This window comes from Pleurodeles waltl, chromosome 4_2 (genome assembly GCF_031143425.1).
Source record: "Pleurodeles waltl isolate 20211129_DDA chromosome 4_2, aPleWal1.hap1.20221129, whole genome shotgun sequence".
Taxonomy (NCBI): Eukaryota; Metazoa; Chordata; class Amphibia; order Caudata; family Salamandridae; genus Pleurodeles; species Pleurodeles waltl.
The window spans coordinates 773,752,314-773,767,577 of NC_090443.1; the positions used below are offsets into that span (position 1 = coordinate 773,752,314).

Genomic DNA, 15,264 nt, shown 5'->3' on the forward strand with positions numbered 1-15,264 from the left:
CAGGCACCTTGGATCCTCTCAGGCTTGTGTTAACTTTTGACGCCAAGGTGATGATGCGTGACAAATCCTGTCACACGGTGTTGAAAAAATGCACTGCATCGTTATCAGTGGCTGCAAGCGGGTATTGCGTTATTTCTCCAGCCGTGATGCATCGATCTCCTAGCCGCGATGCAGGTGGAGCGTCGATTTTAGCCATGAAGTGGGTGGTGCTTCGGTTTTCAGCTGCGTTGCAGGTGGTGCATCTAAATTTTCCCTGTGCATGAATTTCTGCCCTCTTTCTACCAGCTTCACCTTTTAAGGGCCCAGGGTATGGATAGGGCACCACTTGGCAGGGCAGGAGTCTCAGCAGAGAGTCCAGGTGCTGGCAGAGGAAGTCTTTGATGGCCCTGAGACTTCAAAACAGGAGGCAAGCTCACTTCACGCCCTTGGAGATTCTTCACAAGCAGGAATTTACCACAAAGTCCAGCCTTTGTACCCTCTCAGGAAGCAGCAGCAAGTACAGGCCAACCCAGCAAAGCACAGTCACAGGCAAGGGGCCGTACTCCTCCAGCTCTTCTCCTTAGCAGAGGTTTCTTTTGAATCCAGAAGTAATCATGAAGGAATTTAAAGTCTGGGGTTTTGGGTCCACTACTTATACCCCTTTTTGCCTTTTGAAGTAGGCAAACTTCAAAGGAAAGTCTCTGTTGCTCACAAGATCCTGCCTTGGCCAGGCCAGTCCAGGATCCAGGCACACACCAGGAAGTTGGAGACTGCATTGCGTGAGGACAGGCACAGCTCATTCAGGTGCAAGTGGCCACTCCTCCCTCTACTCTAGCCCAGATGGCTCATCAGGATATGCGGGCTGCAGGCTACACCCCAGCTTTCTTTGTGTCACTGTCTAGTAGAGACTCACAAACAGCCCACCTGTCAGTCTGCCACTTTCTAAATGTGACATTTTCAAACAGACAATTTAAAAACCAACTTTACCAAAGGAAATATTTTTAAATTGTGAGTTCAGAGACCCCGAACTCCGAATCTCTATCTGCTCTCAAAAGGAATCTACACTTTAAGGATATTTAAAGGTAGCCCCCATGTTAACCTATGAGAGAGATAGGCCTTGCAGCAGTGAAAACCGAATTTGGCAGTATTTCACTGCTGAGACATGTAAAACACATCAGTACATGTCCCACCTTTAACATACACTGCACTCTGCCTATGGGGCTACCTAGGGCCTACCGTAGGGGTGCCTTACATGTATAAAAAGGGAAGATTTAGGCCTGGCAAGTGGGAAGACCTGGCAAGTGGGTACACTTGCCAGGTCGAATTGGTAGTGCAAGACTGCACACACAGACTCCTCTGTCTGAGACATGTTTATAGGGCTACTCATGTGGGTGGCACAATCAGTGCTGCAAGCCCACAAGTAGCATTTGATTTACAAGCCCTGGGCACCTCTAGTACACTTTACTAGGAACTTACTAGCAAATCAAATATGCCAATCATGGATAAAGCAATCACCAATACAATTTACACAGAGAGCATTTGCACTTCAGCACTGGTTAGCAGTGGTAAAGTGCCCAGAGTCCTAAAGCCAACAGAAACTGGTCAAAAAAATAGGAAGAAGGAGGCAAAAGGTTTGAGGATGACCCTGTAAGAAGGGCCAGGTCCAACAAAATTACACTTCTAAAATGTAATAAAGCAACTCCAGTGTTATTCTATGGTAGAGGTAGGCCTTGCAGTGGTAGAGAACAAATTTGAGAACATTTCACCACCAGGACCTGTAAAACCCACAAGACCATCCCCTGCTTTTTAAATACATTGCACCCTGCCCTCCGGGCTGTTCAGGGCCTACCCTAGAGGTGACATGTGTATAAAAAAGGGAGGTTTGAGCCTGCCAAAAATGTTACTTTGCGAGGTCAAAATGGCAATTTATAACTGCACACACAGGCTCTCAAAGAGCAGGCCTGAGACATGTTTAAAGGGCTACCTAATGGTTGGCACAATAAGTGCTACAGGCCCATTATTAGCATTTAATGTACCGGCCCTGGACACATGTAGTGCACTTTAATAGGGACTTATAAGTAAAATAAAATTGCCAATTGGGTATAAGCCAATATGACCATGTTTCAGAGGATAGAGAACAAGCACTTTATCACTAGTTAGCTGTGGTAAAGTGTGCTGAGTCCTAATTAGCAAAAACAAAGCCAGAAAAATGGAGGAGAAAGGCAAAAGGTTGGGAGAAATACCACCCTAAGGCTGACTAGACTAACAATTTACATCTCAGAGTTTTTCCTGCCATATTTTAGCTTTAGCTTTAATAATCATGTGTTTGTGCTATTTCAGAAGCTTGTTTCAGGTGTTAATACACCAGTTGTATGAAAGAGGGAGCATGCATGTTACTTGTTTGCATTCATTTACTTTCCTGTACCATTCTAAAATTTGCAGTGCTTCATGCAAGAACTAATTTTGTGTTTTATTCGCACACCTTCTTTCTTCTCACATTTTAGAGCAGGTGCCAGACCTGGAGAATCTGTGCTGGTTCATGGTGCCAGTGGAGGAGTAAGTATTTTCAAACTATTCATACACTTGGATAACAAATCTTAGTAATCTGAAACTAAAGGAGAAGTTGGAGGAGGCTTAAGTTTGAAATGATTGTTTTGACCGCTAAAATGTGTGTGAATTTACTTGATGGGTTACATCCACTTCACAAGTTATTTCATTGCACATAAAGATGTTCCCTCCCTCTTTAGCAGTTTCTAGCATGCAAGACAAAGAGTTTGGTGTGAAATTGACCTACTCAATCACTGGACTGACAGCTTGGTCGAAATACTTGATACTCTGAGGCACCACTGTGGAGAAGTTTAATCACTCATTCAAAAGGAGCATTCCAATTCATTGTTCTTTTTACCGCCATGCAACTTCAGTTTGGAAGCAGCCATGTGCAAATAACGTTTGCCCATGCTTCAGTGGGAACAGTTTATCCGAACTGCCAGGATAGGTCTTCCTTGAACCAAAACACAAACAACCTAAGACTGGTTTCACCCTGACTGGTGCAGCTCGGTTCTAGTCAGTGAGCATGGTACCCATGTCTGGGTACACCATTGCCACTTAGAGTGGTACATCAGACACACGAAAGGTGTTTGGAGGAATGCTTGCAACAAGTCTAGCCACTGGCAATCATCACTCATGGTAGCATCCCAGTTAATCATTATTTTGCCCAACATGCCCACCTCAGTTTGGACCCAGCCATCTGCAAATTAGTCTTGACTAATTTGCAGATGGCTGGGTCCAGCTGAGGTGGCATGTTGCTCCAATAGGAACAGCCCAGTCTGAACTGCCAGTCCAGGTCTTCCATGAACTGGAACACAAGCAACCCAAGACCAGTTTTGCCCTTGTCTGGGGCTCTTCAGTCAGAAGTTGCCTGGTTCCAGTGGCACAGTGAGCGCGGGACCCATGTCTGGGCATACCCTTCCCGCTTAGGGCGATATAATCAGACACACAAAAAGTGATGGGAAGAATGCTTGCAATAAGTCTAACCACTGGCAATCGCTCGGGTACTGTTGCTATTGGAGGAGGATCAAGACTGATTTGCATATGGCTGGTTCCAAAATAAAGTGGCATGGTGGGCCAGAAAATGATGAGATGGAATGCTACCCTAAGTGACTGGCAAATGTCAGAACTATTGCTAGCTTTCTTCTATCAACTTTTGTGTGTTTTCATGAAGTTTTAATCACTACCATAGATTAGCATAGTTTAGGATTTTGTTTATCATTTTAAAGATTCCAAATCTCAGAGGAAAGCATCACATTTCTGCCCTTTTCCAGCTTTATTAGGTCAAATGTTAAGAAAATCAATTGTGACAACAGGAAAACTCTAAATTTGCACTATCGTACTGAACTTATTTTATAGTTGTAATATGATGATGGTGACAAGAACCTTGTTTTGTTCTTTCATGTGATAGTGCTTGTCTCTCTGCCTTATACAAAGTGAAGCAGCATCCACTAAAAGCAGTGTATGTACCTTTAATGGTGATGGTAGCCCTTCACAAATAAGATAATAGCTCTCGGCTGGGGTCCTCCCTTGTCTTAGAATCTAGTTCTCGCTATGTGCTCAGGATAATGTTGCTTCAGATGTGGACTCTATTGAAATGAGCAAGTATTTTGAGTACAGATGCTAGCAGCAGTATTTCTAATTCTTTGCAGTAAGAAAGAATTCTAAACATTTATTTTTCCCAGATTGCTAAAGACGAGTCCTGCTCTTACTAATTTGAAAGATAAAAATGTCATCTTTATCTGACACTGATGTAGTACATTTATAAAAGTATCTTAATGGATAAATGTCTGTATATTAGATCCTTCATCCAGAATACACAGTGGAACATTAGCTTGCATATTTTCATATTTCGTATATGAATAGTTCATACTTGGTCACACCCTGTCAGCTTTAAAGGTGGGTCAATGCTATTGTTGGCGCAGCTTCCATACCAGAAACAGCTCCACTGTCAATGCTGTGGCCGAGACAGAAGAGTCCAGTACCCAACCACAAGAGGCATGATCAAATGCGGTTGACTACCAAGATTTAGAACGTCACACATAAATGTATCCAATCTGGATATCCAAGATATCTTGGATATGCTGGTATGGAGACCAGTTGGACGCTCCTGTGCTACGACGTATCAAAAGCTTTGTTGGATCCAAGCCAAAAGAGGATCAAATAAAATACTATAATAGTCACAAAACTTCGAAGTTCCAACAGGTTGTGGGACTGGACAAGATTTGAAGTTGTTGCTTATACTAATCAAGTTGGTACTTCTTAAAATTTGGCGCACTTTGTGTAACGTTTATTGATTTGCAAACATAATGTGATGAAGTAGAAAAAGACTCACTGAGGAAAACTCTGTTCACTGCAGTAATGATGTCATAATTAGCAAACAGAGTGCTTGAACTCCACTTTTGAACCTATGCAAATGTTTACTTTAGTTGTAAGCAAACTTACTAGTCCATTCCTAATTGCAAAGGAAGCACCTTAAAGGTGTGTACTTCACCACCTTTACTAATGAACTGCGGTAATGAATTGTAAATACCCCAAAAACTTATTCAGAAAAGTAATCCCTTCCAGCTGAATCAAAAAAATAGAATTCAGGATGCAAAGCATGTTGTCCTTTTGATAACTTGGACATTTGTTTGTTTCAATCTAGATCACAACATCCCAAATTAAATAAAAGTGTGATTATCCTTGGCCTGAACCTACTTGAGTAATACAGAGGTATCATGGCATATTCTGGGGACTGCTATGGAATTTTACCATGCCAAAATATTAGCAACTTCTCTTTATAAGTCAGTCATAGGGATTCTCCAATGTCCCCTTAGTGACCAGCTTGGAAGATATAGCCTAAACATTTGTTTACCTCCAACGGTACCCACAATTTATTTTCAATTTGCTTGTCCAAGTGTAACACAATTTGTGTCTAAGGGAATATGGGCCTGATTACAACTTTGGTGGAGGGGGTTAATCCATCCCAAATGTGACAGATATCCCGCCCACCGTATTACGAGTTCCATAGGATATAATGGACTCGTAATACGGCGGTCGGGATATCCGTCACATTTGGGATGGATTAACCCCCTCTGCCAAAGTTGTAATCAGGCCCTACATCTCAAAACCTCTTTATGTAGGCACCCGACAGAGTAACTCCATATTTTCATTAATAAAGTGAAGGGTTTATACACAGTTCAAGCATGTAAGGTTATGGATGAGAATCTGGAATTGATATTTTCTCGTTTGGGGTAAATATTACCTGACGTGCATTTTGCTTGTATATTTCAAACTGGATTGTTAAACTATGACAGTAACCTTGAAACCATTAAGTAAGCTTCCATTTAAAGCTTCTGAAAATGCTTTGGTGATGGTTACATGAACAGCACTATGGAACAAATAAATGTATAGGAAGGGCCAGAATTACAATCTCTTACTAGGAGGGGATATTTGGAAAAAGCTGCTATAGGGTTCACTTTTCTCTTAACTTTATTTTTCCCAAAAAGGCAAATATAGGTGACACATTTGCAGTTAATAATCACTCTATCAGGTCACTATTAATCTGCATTTTTCTTTGAGTTTTATCAATGAAGGACGGAATCGCTGAGCAATCCCAGGTAATCAAAATAGTTTAGTCATTAGAAACACACTGGCGGAGGCAAATCCTGGCCACGAGGAAGATAATTGACTGTGAATTTGCCACTCCCATTGGCCACTCTAAAGTGGCATTAAAAACTGCATTGAATGTTTATCTCAGCTGTACAAAGGCACGATGGGGACCAGGCCCCCAGCTGCAGGAGCCTGGTAGTAAAATGGAGGAAGGAGGAAGGAGGGAGGAGGAGGTGGGGAGGAGAAGGAGGGAGGAGGGAGGTCTACTACTACTCCTCATTTTCTCACATGGTGCTTATCTTCTTGAGGCTTCCAGGGCCACTGCTGCAACTGGTATTTTCAAGAGTGTCTATTGGTGCCAAAATCCTGATGTGTGCAGCCTCAGCCATGGGTGATGTGGGATGGAGATGCTGGACAAATAATGGTGAAGATCTCAAGAGATGATGATTGTAGCACTGGAGCAAAGAGGCTCTATACATTAAGGGCAGGCTTCAGGTTTGTGTAGAGCACCTTCATTTTAAGCAAGTAACTCCATATAATGCTGTGTCGTGAAAAGGTATGGACAGGAGAGGCTGTCAAATGCCTTTTCCATGTTAACAGAGAATTCTACAGCTCACTACATCGCTGATGTGGGCCGTCCAGGATGTGAAAAGGCCACCTGATGTCCGGGATGTGCTTCTCCCCAGTAGAAACCAATTTTGGTCTGGGCGGACTGGAGATGTTAAGTCTGGTTGGATTCAGTTAACCAGGATTTTGCCCAGGAACTTACAGTCTAAGTTGAGAGATAGTGGCCGATATGGGCCTCTGTCTAAATGCTACTTCTCTACACAAATCTGATGCTCGAGTTAACATTGAACAGGAGTACTCTGACCATTAGAGTATACATAGAGGCACCAGGCAAGGGTGCCCATTGTCGCCTTTGCACTTCGCCCTCACAGTCGAGCACTTGGAGAGCAGGATGCGACGAAAGGGCCCCACACTCCGAATCCAGAAATTTACTTTTACTCACATCATATCCCTTTTTTACAGATGATGTCTTAATATATCTGAGAGATGTGGATGATGAATTGGACCAGGCAGTGGAGCTGCTGTTCCTTCTGGGAACGCTGAGGCCATGGGGTCAACGTGGCCAAATCCTGGATGTTCCAACTCATGGAAGCCTGTGTGCTCTTCATGGCAGAGGGTGCACTCCTGGCAGTCCACAGCAAACATTCAAGTGGGTGTCCAGGTCTGTAGAGAATTGGTTGACTTGGTGATTCAGAAACATAATTCCTGACTATCAGACCTAATGTGGGTGAAAGGATGACATTGGGTAGCCTTAGCCAAACTATTTCCTCACCTAGAGATGATGGATTGGGACTGCCAGATTTTGAAGCATACTACCTGGTAGCATAGCTACAATGACGATGACCTGTCTGGCTCCAGAGGCATCACAGGAGACTTTTACCCTTTGGCCTAGAATCTCCCGCACAGAGATCCTGAAGGCACTCTGGGACGCGTTCCACGGGGACTTGGTTCCCTCTGTAATGCGTGATTCCACACGGTTGGCCCTGATACCTTCAACACAAATGGTGTAAAACAGTGATATTCACCAAATTAGTGTCTTCAGTTTATACCAGGATGTGCCAAACTAGGCACCTAAACCACCTGGGAGATATGGCACTTACCAGGACTGGACCCTCTGGGACACCTGCACAAAGCCAGGAAATTACTCTAGTTTGAAGAGCTCTGTGTGGTGTAGATGAAAATGAGTAATCCAGGAGATGACAATCCAAGATTAACTTTATTGTAAAGCGTAACTCCAGCCACGGTGGAACCAGGGAGAATCAGTAGAACAACTGAACACGGTGCTCATCCAGATAAACACAAACATTCTTGATGGAACAAACCATGAACAGGTGATACAGGTAAGTATGATTATGTAACAACTAAGCAATGTAAATAAAGAGAAACAATACCACACACACCTTCCCCCTATAAATACAAGAAAAGACCCCAAATACAAAAATAAGAAACATATACAAACCCACCAAAGATATACAAGAATGCGAGAACTAAGCAAAAATATATAAGGCTTAGACTTTAAGAACATAACAACCAATTTATCACCACAGTTCTGTTGAAGTTCCAGATGAATCCATCATCCAACTTAACAGCCTGCCGAAACACTTTGGTCACTCTGTAGGCCCCACTAACACAGGAACATTGTGTTCTCTTAGGCCATTTGACCTTCACAACATGACCAACAATCATGAACATGGTTTTAGCTGCTTTATGAAGATCAAACCTCTCCTTTCTTTTCTCTTGCAATACCAGTTCCCTAACAATGAGAGAGCACTTTCTCATTGAAAGGCATTCGTGCAATAACCCTCGATCCAAAGAGCAGAAATTCCTGTAGCGGGTTTGCGTTTTTTTTTTTTTAAACCGCTTGAATGGGCTCCAGCCAGTAGTGTTATGAGGGTTAAACCTATACCCCTCTACCATGCTCTTCACTAATTCTACCCAGTTTGGGCAATGGTAATTAAGCCAATTGTATGGTTTCTTTAAGTGTTCTGTTGAATCTCTCAACCACACCACTGGTTTCCCTGTGATACAAATCACTCTTTTTATGATTAATTCATCTTTCACTCAGAAACCTCTCCATTTCCTTGGATGTAAGCTGCACACCATTATCAGTAAGAACATTTTTTGGATTGCCCTCCTTGGAAAACACATCTGTCAAATCTGCACACAGCAGAAGTAGTAATCTCATTAGAAACTGCCTCTTCACTTCGGGCCACCTTCAGACCATATCCATTAACACAAACAGATATTTTGTAGAATTTTCTCCTCCAATGTGTCCAAGACTATCAAATTCAGCCTTATCCCAGACTACTTTGGGAATGTCTCAAAAAACCATGGGAGAATTTCTGAACTTCAAAGTCATACTACACTCACAACAGTCTGTTACTATTCTTTCCATAAACAAATCTATGCCTGACCACCAAAAGGAGCTATGCAATCTCTCCATAGTTTTGCAGATACCCTGGTGGCCTTCATGGGCAAGAAATGAAATGAATAAAATTCATAAAGTGCAAACAAATGCCCGAAGGCCTATAGGGGCTGATAACAGTTAACCTACAGAGGCGAAAGAAGCAAGAGGAAAAACATAACATGATCTAGATATACATACCACCCAATAAAGAATAAACAGACAGGTTTTTAATGCTTCATGGAATAGGGTATGGGACTGAAGTCAGGAGATGGAGCCAGGGAGCAATTTCCATAGCTTGGATGTGGCCACTGGAAAGGTTCCCACCTTGCCTTTCGATATTTGCAGACCCCTAAGAGATTCCAGCTAGAAGATCGAAGCTACCTGGTGGGAATGTGCCATTGAAACATGACTCTGACTCTGACTCTGATTCTTTCAGGCCCAATGTTGTACAAGGCTTTGTGAAGAATACAAAGAGCTTTGAAAATATGTGGTTGTTCACTGGTAGCCAATGAGCTTCTGAATACACGCAGAGACATTAATTTTTAGGAACATCAACAATCACTCTTGCCGCTACGTTTTGAGCCAGTTGCAATTTGGCTATTTAGGTACAGCGTGTTACAGTAATTTAGCCTAGAAGAAGACCAGACTCTCTCCCACATCTTGTGGAGGTACCAGCCTACCACCCTTGGGTAGAAAATTCTTGTTAACAGAAAGAGCTAATTCAACACTTTAGCAAAACCTGCTAAACTGTCATCGATACATCTCAAACTCTTGCCCTCCATAATGGCTCCACAAATCACCTTCAATGCAAAATCTCTACATCTCTGATAACCATTCCTCCTCAGAGACACGCCGTAAAGTGATGTTGCATACTTTGACTTAAACTTCGATCCACCAAGAGTCCAGGTCAATATCTGTCACCAATGAATCCACAACCAGTCTAGATAAACAACAGTCTAGTTTTCAGTACCAGGTAAATATGTCCCCACAAAGTGGTAATCCTGTAGCGCTACTAACCACTAAGATACCAGATTAAATTGAATCTAGCCCCTTTTTAGCAAATACTTTCTGCAAGGGTTTATGGTCAGACATAACCACAACTTTATTACCCCACAAAAGTACACTGCAAGAGCCTCTTTCTCTATTGTGGAGGGTCAGAACCCCGTTTGGAGGGTCACTGGCCCTGCAGGAGCTACAGGGCACAACCTAGATGGCTGAGACCTTTTACTCCCGATGTCCCGGGGCCAACCCTACTGTGGATCCCACTCATTTGGATCAAGCATCCCCTTCTTCACCTGTCTGTCAGTTAATAGTGTGACACGAGCAGTCCAGGATCCCTCAGAGGGGCAGTGTAGATACAGTTTAGTGAACACAACTCATAACTCAACATGCACACAGCATACACAGTAAATCAGTTTTTCACCAAATACTTGCTTTTGGTATAAGAAGTGTTTTAATTCTAATTCTACACATGCAAAAGGTAAAAGACATTCAAAAAGCAATAACACAGTTCCCCCCTGTGAGGTAGGCATTCTAGTAGTTGTCAGGTCACTCCCTGATGCCCATGTAATGGGTGTTGTTATTCCCCATTCACGTATGGTGAACTCCAAGTAGTGTAAACTATCATGAGGTATTCCCTTCTCGGACTCCGTCAATAAGGTGTAGTCAGTTAGAGTTAAGTAGGGTGCCAGAAACTAAAGGTATTACATTCCCTGGAGCCCGGTAGGCTCAGTTCTAAACTTACCCGCACCGGCGGTATGAGACCTACCTGGCTATGGTTCAGTGGGGTTCTGGCCAAGATAGGCAACGTCAGGCTGCACACATTCACACGAGCAGCTCCTGGCAGGGTTTGGCTCTCTTCTGAGCTGAACTCACCAGTGTCCTGATGATCGAAGTTGCTCTGGCTCCAGCCACACACAGTTAGTCCTGTCTCTGTTTACTCTGGGATGAGTGGAGTCTCCATGCACCGGCAGGGCTCTGACGTCGTCTCCTCTGTTATCGGACCTCCTTGGACACGGAACTCCCCACGTCTTGGCCACAGCAGCACTTTCAGGTCATGGTGACGACCTGGTCCTCTGACCTCAGAGCGGCCCCTTCTGGCATACAGCGTTGCTCCAAAGAAACTCACTTGTAGGGTCATGGTGGCCTCATGGTGCCTCTCCTGTGGCCCCTTCTAGCATACAAGGTTGCTGCAACTTTCCCCCACACAGGATCTGGCCCGATTGATGCAGCACAGTTCCTTGGCACACAGTGGCCCTTCCTGCCATATGGGGGTCACCAGCATCCACAATGCTATAAATGGGCAATGGCCTGATTGTTGCAGCACTTGTCCTTTGTGCATGGTGGCCCCTCCTGGCATACAGGGTCACCAAACTCACAACACTGCACATGGGTGACAGCCCTATCGGTGCAGCACTGCTCCTCACACCTCACTCAGGGTCCCCACACATCTGGGCTCCCCATCTGGATCTTGCTTCCTCCAACATGCTCCACTCCCTCACAGACACACCAATCTTGACGAGCAGGCAGGTACTGGTGCTTCAGAGTTCAGGGCAGGTGGTCTTGTTTTCCGACCCCAACGACGCAGCTCTCAACCTCACAAACTGGATCTCCAACTGCGCTGACAACCTTGCTCCCCTCAAACGCACGCATCGACAGACCAACACCAAAAAACCTCTCTGGTTCTCTGACACCCTCAAAGAATCAAAGAAAACTTGTCGTGCCCTTGAGAAGGCCTGGCGCAAGGACCACACCGCAGACAACATGACCGCCCTCAAGAACGCTACACGCGAACACCACCACCTGATCCGCACTGCCAAAAGGAACTTTTTCACCGACAGACTAGACAAAAACAGCCACAACAGCAGAGAACTCTTCAGCATCGTCAAAGAGTTCTCCAACCCCAGCGCCAGCGCCAACGCCGTCACGCCCTCACAGGATTTGTGCGAATCCCTCGCCACTTTCTTCCATCGCAAGATCAGCGACCTCCACGACAGCTTCGGACACCAGACCCAACCATACACCACTGAACCCGCTTCCCCGGACATCACCCTCAACAACTGGACCCACATCAACACGGAAGAAACCAAATCCATCATGAACTCTATCCACTCCGGCGCCCCTTCGGACCCCTGCCCGCACTTCATCTTTAACAAAGCCGACGACATCATCGCCCCGCACCTCCAGACCGTCATCAACTCTTCTTTTTCTTCTGCTACCTTCCCCGAATGCTGGAAGCACGCTGAAGTCAACGCCCTACTAAAGAAACCTACGGCTGACCCAAGCGACCTGAAAAACTTCCGCCCCATCTCTCTTCTACCTTTCCCAGCCAAGGTAATAGAAAAGACCGTCAACAAACAGCTGACCACCTTCCTGGAAGACAACAACCTGCTCGACCCTTCACAAACCGGATTCCGAACCAACCACAGCACGGAAACCGCCCTCATCTCAGTCACAGACGACATCAGAACCCTGATGGACAACGGTGAAACAGTCGCCCTCATTCTCCTCGACCTCTCGGCTGCCTTTGACACCGTCTGTCACCGCACCCTAATCACCCGCCTACGCTCCACCGGGATCCAAGGCCAGGCCCTGGACTGGATCGCCTCCTTCCTCGCTAACCGCTCCCAAAGAGTTTACCTCCCTCCGTTTCGCTCAGAACCCACCAAGATCATCTGCGGCGTACCTCAAGGCTCATCGCTCAGCCCGACACTCTTCAATGTCTACATGAGTCCCCTCGCCGACATCGTACGCAAGCACGACATCATCATCACCTCCTACGCCGACGACACCCAACTTGTACTCTCCCTCACCAAGGACCCCGCCAGCGCCAAGACCAACCTACAAGAGGGTATGAAGGACGTCGCAGATTGGATGAGGCTCAGCCGCCTAAAGCTGAACTCTGAAAAAACGGAAGTCCTCATCCTCGGCAACACCCCGTCCGCCTGGGACGACTCCTGGTGGCCCACGGCCCTCGGCACCGCACCGACCCCCGCAGACCACGCCCGCAACCTCGGCTTCATCTTGGACCCTCTTCTCACCATGACCAAGCAAGTCAACGCCGTGTCCTCCGCCTGCTTCCTCACTCTCCGCATGCTCCGCAAGATCTTCCGCTGGATCCCCGCCGACACCAGAAAAACCGTGACCCACGCCCTTGTCACGAGTCGCCTGGACTACGGCAACACCCTCTACGCCGGGACCACCGCCAAACTCCAAAACCGCCTGCAACGCATCCAAAACGCCTCGGCCCGCCTCATCCTCGACGTACCCCGCAACAGCCACATCTCCGCACACCTGAGACACCTGCATTGGCTCCCAGTCAGCAAAAGGATCACCTTCCGTCTTCTCACCCACGCACACAAAGCCCTCCACAACAAGGGACCGGAATACCTCAACAGACGCCTCAGCTTCTACGTCCCCACCCGCCCCCTCCGCTCCGCTGGCCTCGCACTTGCTGCCGTCCCTCGCACCCGCCGCTCCACGGCGGGTGGGAGATCTTTCTCCTTCCTGGCGGCCAAGACCTGGAACTCCCTCCCCACCAGCCTCAGGACCACCCAGGACCACTCCGCTTTCCGGAGACTCCTAAAGACTTGGCTGTTCGAGCAGCGATAACCCCCCCTTTTTCCCCTAGCGCCTTGAGACCCGCACGGGTGAGTAGCGCGCTTTATAAATGTTAATGATTTGATTTGATTTGATTTGTTTTCCATGGGTAATGTCCCCTCGCCCATCAGGGAGACTAGCAGGCTGTGCTTCAAGTCCTGGTCAAAGGCAGAAGTCTTGCAGAGCTTCCCCTCTTCATGCAGCATGTTTGGCTGCTCAGCAGGTGATAAGGGGGTCTCAAACTTCCCTACTTATAGTTCTTTTTCAGGCACCTAATGTGATTTAGGGTCTGGACCATTGAAGTTTTATGTTGGGGTTCTGCTTCTTTAAAATGGACATTTCTCCCCTTCATCTTCCTCCTGAAAGGACGTCTGTCACAGCAGGCAGGACTCTGAAGCTGTTTAACCCACAACAAGATTCATGGGAGTGTCCAGAGCTCACATGTAGATGTAAGCCACAGTGATATGTGCAACAAAGTTTAATCCTAGGCTCTCAGTACCCTGTATTATTCTTTTATCAGTCCCAACTCCCTCTTCCTGAGATGTGCTAGACTCCTTCCTTTGATCTGTCACTAAATCAAAGAGCCCTTTGAAATGCACACAGAGAGCCTGGCTCCCCCTTATCCAGTTCTTGACCCACTCAGCTTACAGGAATGCAGCAATACACATCTGGCGCTGGGGGGATTCCTCTACTCCTCATGTTTTCACCACACAGGCTTGGGCTTCTCAAAATGGATCCCAAGGTCCTCTATGTAATTACCAGTATAGGCACTTATGCATTCAGTGTACATTCACAGCACACTCTACTCTAATACTGTTGTGCCCATGTACTATGCTACCACCAGCATTCTCACATGCAGCCAATCTGCACACACTGTTCGGTTATACAGTCTCTCTGTACTGCACCAGAGTATGTCACTCAAACACACACTGCCAGTGCTCACATGTTTACCATGTGCACACTGTTCCACGCTTAACCCTCTGTGTAGTGTATGACTTGTTCACTCGCATGCATTCAGCACATTTTCAACAAACATGCGCTTCCACATCAACCTAATGTATGCCAAGGGTGAGTTAAACACACAGCAGCAGAACTTTTAAAAAGGTGAGCGAGACTGTAAGCCTCACTCTAGTGTCGCAGGGTTTAAAGGACCTGTTCATTACTACTGATCACTACATTGTATGCTCCCACCTCTGCACATGTGCTGTTTAACTTCTGGTGAAGGCAGTATCCTTCCACCACTGTGAGGGTAACATTTTAGGCACCGCTCTCCATAAAAAAAAAATCAGCATTAGGTATCCATACAATACAGTTGGGCAGTCAGGGCCGGGGGTACATGTCATCACCATGCAGAGGACTTTTCTGTCCCAACATGGAGTAATTCTTCTTCACCCCCTTTAACTATCCAAACGTTGTGCTGGCAATAAACAAGACTTCAAATCATCAAAGTAAATTGAACATCTTTTTTAATTAAGTCGTGAATGGCACAAGAGCATTTGGCAACATTCGGGGAAAAAAAACATACAACTCAGCCATGCTGGGGCGCTTGGTCCTTAGTAAGTAAACTTACA

The 15,264-nt window shown here is 45.8% G+C and overlaps 1 protein-coding gene across 5 annotated transcripts in view; it reads left to right on the forward strand.

The window, feature by feature from the left end:
- Positions 1–15,264, forward strand: part of CRYZ (crystallin zeta) — a 124,059-nt gene that overhangs the window by 46,878 nt on the left and 61,917 nt on the right. For all 5 annotated transcript variants that reach the window (XM_069232430.1, XM_069232431.1, XM_069232433.1 and 2 more), the window contains exon 6: positions 2,484–2,535. In XM_069232430.1, coding sequence (XP_069088531.1) covers positions 2,484–2,535 — 52 coding nt within the window. The remainder of the gene's footprint in view (positions 1–2,483; positions 2,536–15,264) is intronic.